This window comes from Brachyistius frenatus, unplaced genomic scaffold (genome assembly GCF_029030835.1).
Source record: "Brachyistius frenatus isolate BFR_SWC_R1_liver_20210118 unplaced genomic scaffold, ASM2903083v1 Contig_21, whole genome shotgun sequence".
In the NCBI taxonomy this organism is placed as follows: Eukaryota; Metazoa; Chordata; class Actinopteri; family Embiotocidae; genus Brachyistius; species Brachyistius frenatus.
Window position 1 is genome coordinate 3,655,766 of NW_027210620.1, and position 10,259 is coordinate 3,666,024.

Sequence of the window (10,259 nt, forward strand, 5' to 3'; positions counted from 1 at the left end):
ATAAATAAATACAAAAATAATTTTTTTTTAAAAAGCACCATATTTCAGTTTATCTTGACGGTCCAGTTTGGTCAGATTCCTCGGCAAGCTTTATCGAAACCTGTTTGTTTGTTTTGGTTCGCAAACCTTTTAAATTGTCAGCCTTATTTAGAAATAATAACAATAATAAGGGATTTATTTTATCGCAGTTCATATGAGGTCGTTTACTGAAATATCTCGCTTCAATTTGACCAACATTTTCTGCTTCTCAACACAGAAATATTGCTTATTTTTCTGTCCAGAATGACCTCTTATCACTCGCTGGCCGGCCGGATTACCTTAATCGAATTCCCACATGAAGGCGGCTCCCCGTTGATATAAACGTCTCTCTCTTAATTATTTTATAAAGATATAATTAAGATATTTATGGTAATTTCTGACCCTGCTGCCCACCCCCCCTCCCCCCACACACACACACACACGCTGGAAAGTGTCTGTCTCGTTGTTTTTTAGTGCCGTCCTCTTGTCTCAGTCTGTGTCCTCGGTTTTGGTTTGAGTCTCCGGCTGTGGATCGGCCGTCCGTGGCTTCGTGTCGTCCGAGGCGGCGGCGATGCCGCCTGCGACCGGCTCCTTTTTTGTTGTTGTTGTTGTTGTTGTTGCTGTGGCTTGTGTTTGTGTCTCTCTGGAGTTTGTATCTCTGTTGCTTTACCTCCGTGGTCGGCTGGCGAGGACACGGGGTCTTGATTTATTTAATTTTTGCGAGGATCTGTGGCGTTTGGCTGGAGGAGCTTACATGTTTGTTCCCTGTCTGGCGTCCCTTAAAGGAAACATACCAAAGCTTCTTTTGGGGGGAGGTGGGAGGTGGGGGGGGGGTGGAGGGGGGGTGGAGGGTTTTGGATTAAAAGTTTCTTTGTGCTGTAGAAACCAAGGTGACTCTGGTAGATCCTACACTTCAAAACTCTATTTACAAAGGATCAGGCTGGATTTGTTTGCGTTCAGGGAGCTTCAGTGTTCTCTGTGGAAACAACAAAGTCGTGCATATTATTCTTTTTATGCATTTAAAAACTGCACCGCAACAAAAGGAATACAGTCAAGAAGAGAAGATGAAAGCGATGCTGGATTTTTCTCTGTTGTGGCAAACAAAAATAACGACAGAGGAGATCCACGCATGCTGTGTTTAGTATTATTTATTATCATGTTATCTACAGAAATAAAGATGGTAAAGAACCTGAATCTGTTTTCTGGACACGAAGCACTTTACTCAAATCTAGTTTTGTAAGTACTTGTACTTCACTGGAGTATTTCTACTTACTATTTCCTTAATGGACTACTACAGTTTTAGTTGATTTAGAGTGTAATCAACGAATACTTTTGTGATGTATTTTTGATAAAGATTGAAGCTCAGCAGCAGTATGTAAAGTGATGTTTACACATTAATGCAACGCCATAATATACAGGAATATTCTTCATAATGAATATGCTGAATGGAGGAATGGTTTCGATGTCCACATCTCTTAAACGAGCAAAAAACGCTCTCCCCCTCCAAATCTTAGTGTATCCCCGTAAGTGTGTGTCTTGCCTTTCCGTGTGTCTGCGTTTTTTTTTTTTACAGAAATAGTGGCTTACGGATATTTTCTTTTCTTTTTTTTTTTTTTTAAAAGTGACTTCGCCCCTCCTGTGTTTCTGCATCCCCCCCATAGGACAGGGAGGGGGAGCTAGCGTTGATTGACAGGCTGCTGGCCAGTCCCCAGCTGTCGTCGGCCGAGTTCCAGGAGTGGAAGAGAACCTATCAGGAGCTGTTCACTCAGGACCCCGACTCGCCCGCCGAATCCGACCCCGGCCCGCCCCCCACCCCGTCGCTGTCGCACACGCACTCCTACATCGAGACGCACGTGTGACGCGCAGAAAAAACCCCCAAAAAAAACAACAACTTCGCACTTCACACACAAAAAAAAAAAAAAAACTTTAAAAAAAAAACCCCACACGCTTTAAAATTAAACCGCTGCCATCGCCTGATTTCCCGGGATCGAGTTGAACAAGACTGCAGCCGACGGGTTGTTTTTTTTCCCTTCCTGCGACCGAGCGTCGGTGCGGACCGCGACGGACGGACCGCGTCGACGGCCGACGGGGGGGCTCGGAAACGCTCTCAAGCAGCCGCAGCGTAAAACGAGTGCGACGACGACAGCTTGCCCAGGAAAAAAAAAAAAAAAACCTCAACGATCTACGAGCCGATCGGGTTGTGCCACCGCAGCCGGGGGGGGGAGGAAGAAGAGGAGGAGGAGGAGGAAGAGGAGGGGGGGGGGGACGCAGACGCACCGATTTCTTTAAGTATTACATGTTAGCTTTTTGTGCTCTGTAACCTTAAAAAAAATAAAAATAAGTCTCCATGGAAACGCCACGCGAAGAAGCGCCGACGCCGACCGTGGGACGACTTTCACCGTCTCCATGACTCCCCCGTCCGGAGGCCTCGTTCGTCCCGCTTCTGTTGTGCTCCTGATGTCTGTACCGACTGCACGGTGTCTTCGTAGACTTTTTAGCCAACAGGCGACATCACGTTTGTACTCGATCAAGCCTTCTACTTGATGTCTATGATGATATTTACCGTACAGTGAGTGTTACAGCTGGCGACGATAAGCAAAAGGTCTTTTTTTTTCTTTCTTTATTTTTTTTAAATCCACTCGTCTCGCTTTCTATCTAGTTTTAGAGACGTTTGTTTGTGCCGGTTCGGTAGATTGACGTACAGTGCTGGGCTGGACCTGAAGCATGCACACTTGTCTCGGAGTCGGACCCATTTAAAGGGAAAATAACCCGCCCTGAGATGCTTGAACTGATCTTACCCTTTTAGGAAGCCCGTCTTTTAGTGTGTTGGGTTTTGGAGTTTATTCCACCTGATTTGACCAACCTGCGTTTAACACTTCATAATTTCTCTCGTGTGCACGTCGCATGTCTTAACGGGATCGATTGGGAAAACACTTGTGCCGTTTAACGTCAAGAAGCTTTCGACTTGTTTCACATGTAAACAAACAGTAGACGCCGGTGTCTCTTCAACTGATAATAATAATAAAAGTGGGTTAAAAGCTTTTTATTGGGAATATATTCAGGATGAAAACTGGTTTTCCCCTTTGCTATAACGTCATAGTAGACGATTTCAAAGAGTTTTTAAGTGAGCGTTCGTTGTAATAAAGACCAGAAGCAGGTTTGAAATCGTTTTGTTATGAATTACAAAACAACGTCAGCCCCTATAAACCTGTAATTTTAGCACGTGCAGTCGTGGTTTTTAGTCGTCATCTTTTTGAAAGGCTGTAATCTTTGTTTGACGGTCGACTTGTTTCACATGTCTCGTCGCAGGTGGTGATTATTGATGCGTCGCCACGGATACCTTTCATTCACTCGAGGGATTTTTTTTTTTTTTAAACATTTTTTTATCTGACATCGATGACGAGTAATTTAGCGTTTGATCGACGGAGGCTCGAATGAAAGATGAATCGTGGAGCTGAACCCACGTCACTGAATTACTGCAACACTCGTTGATTTTGTCCTTTTAAAAGTATTTTCTGTTATCCGCATCCCAATAATTCGTTATGCTTGACGTTTATGTTTTTCGATGCACATGCAGCGCATTGCTACGTTAACGTTTCCAACTACTGGCTTTTATTTCAACGATGCCTTCAGGGCCCGTAAAGGCTTTTTAAGAAGAGGGTAAATCATGCCACTGAAAAGTGATTACTTATTCTGTTGATGAACAGAATCAAACCCCCTTTTTTTTTTTCAGGAATCTGGGTTCGCACAAATGTAGTGACGCAAATGTTTCTTGGCTTTTTAAGTCGTTAACACTTCTGGTGTTCAGACGGTCGGTCTATCACGTACAGAAGAAATGATCTTTCTGTTTCTGGACCTGTTTGCTCTTCTTTTTTTCTCTCCCTGTTTTCAGTGGCACCCTCCTCTTCAGTAATCACACCTGAGATACGATCGTAACGACTACAGGTGTATAAAAGTGGGAAATTTGTTCTGCTCGCCCAAGAAACACAAAAACATCTTAAATGTTTTTTTTTTTTTTTTTAATTTATTTTTTTTTTTTAAAGGCAAGCAAAGTACAAGAACATCACAGATTCATTCTGCTTTGTATAATCGTGTTAAAGTTTCCACGGGTGGATTTTTTGTTTTGTTTTGTTTCCCTCGGAGACCATTTTGGCTCTCCGCATCCTGCATGTAACAGAGAATATGAAGAAATATTTGCATAGGAAATGAAATATGGATCTAATAAAAAAAAAAATTATAGTTTGTTATTTGTACCGCTGCTGCCAAACGACTTAATACTCAGAGACACTGCACAAAAACTATGAAAGCAATCGTACGTACACACACACACACACACACACACACACACACACACACACACACACACACACACACACACACACACACACACACACGCGCACACTAATAAGCACACAGTACACTCAGTTTGAATGCTCTTTCTATGCTGCTGCCCGTGGTTGGTTGTAGTAGCATGTCTTTGTTGTAGATATATATAAAGAAAAAGAAAAAAAAGAAACACTATTCCTTTTTCTGTTTTTGTGTTTTGAAATCTCTAGATACAGTAGATCTCTATTTATAGAGCGCAAAACTAAGTGTCTCGGATGATGTTCTCGATTTCTATCAGGATTTGTTTTTTGGGTTGTTTTTTTTGGACAGACTGTCGTTGAGTAAAGATTGTTTAATGTTGAATCTATAAATTATAGTAAAACAAAACAGTATTTATTTACGTGATGACTCTACGTGTTCTGTTGGAAGATGAGGGTGGCTCAATAAAGTTTTGGTCATTTGGACGACGGGGTGTTGTTTCTTCATGGTGTGTTTTTGATTTGTGGGCGACGAGATGACGAGCTGCCGCTGACGGCTGCTGCAGGCTTGTGTTTCTGTCGAGGGGAGAGAGAGAAAGTCTTCAGACCCCTTACGTAGGTAAAAGCACGAATATCACACTTTCAAAACACTCACTGCAAGAAGCGGTACGCAGATTTAAAACGGCTCAAATTTATGCCAAAGGACCCGAAACATATTCATGAAGAATGAATTCCATTTCTGCCCTTTGATCGTACACACTGGACCTTTTAAGTAAAAGTACAGAAGTATTGTCGGCAAAGTATTCCTTTCATGAATTATTGCTGTGATCTCATATTGCAAAAATGCGAGCTGGAAATGAACATGAGATGCTGCTTTATTCAAAGCTACTCAAATGGAGACACGATAAACAGACACCAAAGCAAACGCATCACATTTCCAGTTCTTTTCTTTGCTCTTTATAATTGAATTCATACATTTTTATTGTTACCAATTGGAATGTTTAATTGTTCCATTCTTTAAAGAATTAAATTCTACCGTTTGACAGTAATGTGAAAATGATTTGAGTACACACCAAATGTCGTGATTTTTGCATGTAGAGTCTTTGATGACACTTTATGCACCGAGAGTTGAGCAAATTGTTTTTCAAACATACTTTCGTTGGAAACAGTTAATGCAGGATATATTGAGGCATTCAGTTAATCCAGAAGGCACCATGAAATACATTAAATAAATAATATTTATGTACACAGCACATTATGTTTTCAGGATTAGATGGAGGCGGATGCAAGCACAAAAAGAACATGAATAATGAACTCCAGGAGCCTACCTAGCTGGTACCCACAAATCATGCATATGATTTTTCACCAATGCTTTTTTTTTTTTCTTTTTCTACTCTACAGCAAAAAAACAACAACTACTTTGTCCATTTAGCTGTCGGTGCAGATGAAGTGGGCGAAACAAGAAAACTAAACGGGGAAAAGAGGGTCACGCCGTGTCCTTGGTTTGCTTCTATTTCTTTATCTATCATATAGAAAAACCTAAATTATTCAGCACTAGTAAAATAAACAGGAATGTCACACGCACTGAAACTTTTCTCTGCAACTTCTGTAAAATATTCAGCTTAGTATTGCTGTTGTTTTTTCTTTTTCTTTTTTCTTTTTGGAAGATGTCCTCCCGCACCTTCATCACCTTATCTCCGGTTTGGACTTCTCTGTTAACCTCCACTGCCGCCTTTTCTTGAAAACTCATCTGTTTAAGAATGACCTTCTTTCCAGCGAGATGTCTTCACCTCCACTTGTTCTGAAATAAATCCCCTTTATTACTCTCTTTAGCTTCCTTTTTTCTTTTTTTTTTTTTTTTTTACACGCAGTTTCCTCGCGCGCTTTTACGTTCGATCGTCGGTACGTAAGTGCGACACCTCTCATCGTTGGTCGTTTGACATTTTGCTTATTTCGCTGTTCTGCACGCTATAATTGGCTTTCACAAAACCGCATCAGCTTGATACTTGAAAGTGAAAAAAAATGAAACGACTGCAGGATTCGTCTTTTCCAACAATCTCAAATGCCCTCGAAAACCTCGAACAGGAAAAATTCCCAAATTCGTTCATCCCGCTCCCGGCTTCATATTCAATACGTGAACGTGCGAGCGGTATTTTCTCTTCCCGTCCAACTCTCTGCAAAACCGCCCGTTCCCCAAAATGTTCACGTAAGGCTGCGAGTAGCATTAAAAACTAGAAACGCGGAGAGAGAGGAAAAAAAGAAAAACGGCGCGCTTAAAAATGGAATACACTTTATCGCTCGTTTGGTTAACCTCGGGGAAACTTGTGTTTTATGCTTATAGCGAACTGTCTCCTGGTTCCAGCATCATATTCAACAGTCCGGATATGAAGATTATCTTTGGTATCTTCTTGTGTGACGTTCAGCAGTTATTATTATTATTATTATTATTATTTAGAAACGATGTGTATTTTCCTCTTTATGTCGAAATTTGGCCTCGTTTGAAATATTTTCCTCAATAACCTGGAATAATACACATCTTGTTTTTTCCTCCGGTCAGACGGGACTGAAAAAGAAAGCTTGAAATCCTCAGCGAGGTGGAAAGTAAATCCTTCGAGGCCGAGGAGGTCGTAAACATTTCCTAAACAGTTCCTAACATTCAACCGTGAGGGATAGTTTTCCTTTCTGTTGTTTTAGTCCCCTGAAATCTCTCCGCTGTAAATGAAAACGGTCGGATCGTGATTTTGTTGTTGTTGTTGACGTCGCTCTTCAAAGCGTTTTTTGGCGCCCGCGTCGCGCCTCCTCGACCTCGCCGACGGCGCTCGTCAAGTCTGTTCTCGCGTTTCGACGCCCTTCAGTCCGGCAGAGGCAGCAGCGTGCACTCGGTGCCCGTGAGCGGTCTGGGGAGCTGGCAGATCTCCCTCCAGCGGTCGTTCTTCGTGTCGTACTCCAGCACGCTCCTCACGACCTCCTCCCGCCCGTCGCTCCACCGCCTCCCTCCGAACACCAGCAGGTTGCCCGACGACGCCTCCGCCGCCGCCGGCGTCCCGTAGTCGAAGGAGCCGGCGAGCAGCGGCCGGAGGCGCGTCCAGTGATCCGAGCGCGGGTCGTACCGCTCGATGTCGCAGAAAGGTTCGTACTTCCCCAGCAGGGCGTAGATGAAGCCGCGGGCCGTCGCCAGGCGGTGGCCGAACCTGGCGACGGCCATGGACGCCCTCTTCTCCCAGACTCGGCCTTCGAGGTCCCAGAACAGGACCTCCCTGCTGATCTCGCCGTTTTCATCCCGGACGCCCCGGTGGCCCGGGACACCGCCCGGGACACCGCCCGGGACACCGCCCGACACGTAGACGCCGCCGTCGAGCGCGGCGGAGGCGTGGCCGTGGAGGGGGCGGGGCAGCGTCGCGCCTCTCCTCCACGCGCCGGCGGCCATGTCGTAGAACTCCACGGAGGCCGCGGAGGAGGCGTCGGCGTCCGGCCGCCCGCGTCGTCCCCCGACGGCGTAGATCACGTCCTCCGCCACGCAGCAGGCGAACTGCGCCCGCCGCTCCAGCATGGACGCCGCCCGCTCCCAGCGGTCGAAGCGAGGGTCGTACCGCCACACCCGGTCGGATGTCGCCGCGGCGACGGACGTCTTCCCGTCCCGATCTCCCCGTTGCGCTTCCTCTCCTCCGATCACGAAGAGGAAGCCCCCCACCGAGCACACGCCGGGGTTTCTCAGCCGCAGCGGGAGGGTGCAGCGCGGGGATGAAAACTTCCCGCTTCGGGGATCGAACGCCAGCACGTGCCGTTCCGGCCAATCGGCGCCGGAGCCGCCGCCCACGAGCAGCACGCGGCCGGGCGACGCTCTGAGCGTGGACTGTCGGCTCTGTCTGATCGGCTGAGCCGACCCCAGCCCGTGGTACTCCAGCGCCCGAGTCAGCTGACTTCTGATTAAAGGCGTGGCCGTGGCTTTGTGGGCGTGGCTGAAACGCGCGAGGTCGGAGGGGGCGACCAATCCGAAGCGCAGGCGGCTCAGCAGGAGATTTGATTTCAGCAGCGGGACAGGCCCGTTCGCATCCAGCCAATCCAGAGCCAGCTGCACGAGCTCCGCCTCCGCGACGCCGGGTATCTCGTCCGCGTCGAGGACCGCCACGAGCGATCGGACGTTCAACCCGAGAAGATCGTCCCTGCTCCGTAGCAGCAAATTCCCCATCTCCGTGGCGACGGTTCGATCGGCGGCCTCGAGCGCGTTCGAGAGGGCGTGGCGCTCGGCTAGGTTAGCGTAGCAGCAGCAGTTCTCAGCGTTTAAGCCGTCGGTCACGAAACGCTCACATATGGACACGGCCGGCTCCACCTGCAGGTACCGGGCCGCTTCCAGGACTACGGGAAGCGTGGAGGGTGACACGCTGAGCCAGCCTGAATACAGGAAGTCCAAGATGGCGTCCAAGCCCTCGGGGGTTAGCGCGGAGAGGCTAACGGTGCCCGCTAATCTCTCCGCGGTGGTCTCTCCGAAAAGGGCCCAGAAATAGTCGCTGGAGCTGGCGAGGAGGGCGCGATGACACGGGAAGGATACAGCGCCGGCCTCCAGCACGACGTCGCACATCTTCCTCTCGGAGCGCAGGCGCTGGAAGCCGGAGAGAAGTCCGGTCCGGTGGGAGGAACTGTAGAGGAGGGAGTAGCTATCCATCCAAAAAAAAGATAGGAGGCGAGGGGACAAGCAAAGGAAGCGAGGAAGGAAGGAGAGAAAGCTTGTTGGAAAGAAAGAAAGAAGAAAAAGCGTCGTAAGGAAGGAGCAGAGAAGAAACGTTAAGAGCAGAGAGAGCAGGGAAAGCAAGCAGGAAGTGAAGCTAAAAAAAAAAAAAAAAAGGTGTTTGCACAAAAGACATGAAGAAAATCAGAAGTTCGACGGGAGCAAGAAGCAGGAAAGAGAGGAAAGTGCATCTCCTTAGTCGAGCTGTCTCCATCTGTGGCTTTTGCCCTGTTCGGTCTGCAGCAGCCGGCCACGTGACACCATGATAGGAAGGTCAATGACTACACACACACACACACACACACACACACACACACACAAAACAACATGTCCCGCCCCCCCTCCCCCCTTCCCCTCCCCTCCCCCTCCCCCTCCTCTCTTTTGGCCCTCAAACTAGACCGTCTCTCTCGGTTGATACTCTGTTGGCTTCGTGTTTGTCCGCAACCCTTTCCCCCGGCGTCCGGAGGGGAGTCATCATCCAAATGCGTGCATCCGACGTACACACCGAACCGACAGGCGGGCAGATGCATGGATAAACACACTGTACACACACACACACACACACACACACACACACACACACACACACACACACACACACACACACGCACACACACACGGACGAGGGAGCCTGGCCAGGGCTTTAGTGTCTATCCCGGCAGGATGAACTCATCGGTAAATACAGCTGCTTGTAGTATGCGACCAAGATTCCGGGGCACGGTTGCCACGGCACCTATCGGCGCCCTCATCGCCATGGCGACAGGAATAGAAACACACACACACACACACACACACACACACACACAGACAACACGGCTCGACGGATTCGGAGCAAAGGTACACATCAAACCCGGGGAAGTTTTTTCCCCAAAGCTGTCAAAGATTATTTTTTTTTTTACAAACGTCAAAAGGAGCTCTTAGCTTTTGGTATTCGAGTGAACCGTGACCTTTGGAGGAGGCATTTAACCTCGTTATGACCGGCGGCGTTTTAAAAATCAGGGTGTCATGCTATTATTTCTGTGCAGTGCCAGGAGGAGGGTGGAGTTAAGGGGGGGAAGGAGGGAGGGAGGAATAGTGAAGGAACGGTATCAGGCTACAAGTTGTCGACGGTGTTTACGGTTGTCTGAGTGATGCTCGAGCTACTGTGTGTCGCTGCCGCCCAACCCGTCACACACACACACGCGCACACACACACACACACACGCGCACAC

General features: G+C 47.6%; 2 protein-coding genes across 6 annotated transcripts in view; one reads left to right on the plus strand and one right to left on the minus strand.

The window, feature by feature from the left end:
• cnksr2a (connector enhancer of kinase suppressor of Ras 2a) overlaps nucleotides 1-10,259 on the plus strand; it is a 59,235-nt gene that overhangs the window by 41,518 nt on the left and 7,458 nt on the right. For 2 of the 5 annotated variants that reach the window (XM_069696468.1, XM_069696469.1), the window contains exon 24: nucleotides 1,680-2,258. The exons of 1 other annotated variant lie outside the window; for it this stretch is intronic. In XM_069696468.1, coding sequence (XP_069552569.1) covers nucleotides 1,680-1,877 — 198 coding nt within the window. In that variant the 3' untranslated portion in view covers nucleotides 1,878-2,258. Of the gene's footprint in view, nucleotides 1-1,640; nucleotides 2,260-10,259 lie in introns of those variants that run through there. 2 more of the 5 variants (XM_069696470.1, XM_069696472.1) reach the window with 2 other exon arrangements.
• Nucleotides 7,059-9,158, minus strand: LOC138619764 (kelch-like protein 34). The gene has a single exon (XM_069696502.1). The coding sequence runs from the start codon at nucleotides 8,983-8,985 to the stop codon at nucleotides 7,174-7,176; it is 1,812 nt and encodes a 603-aa protein (XP_069552603.1). The 5' UTR covers nucleotides 8,986-9,158; the 3' UTR covers nucleotides 7,059-7,173.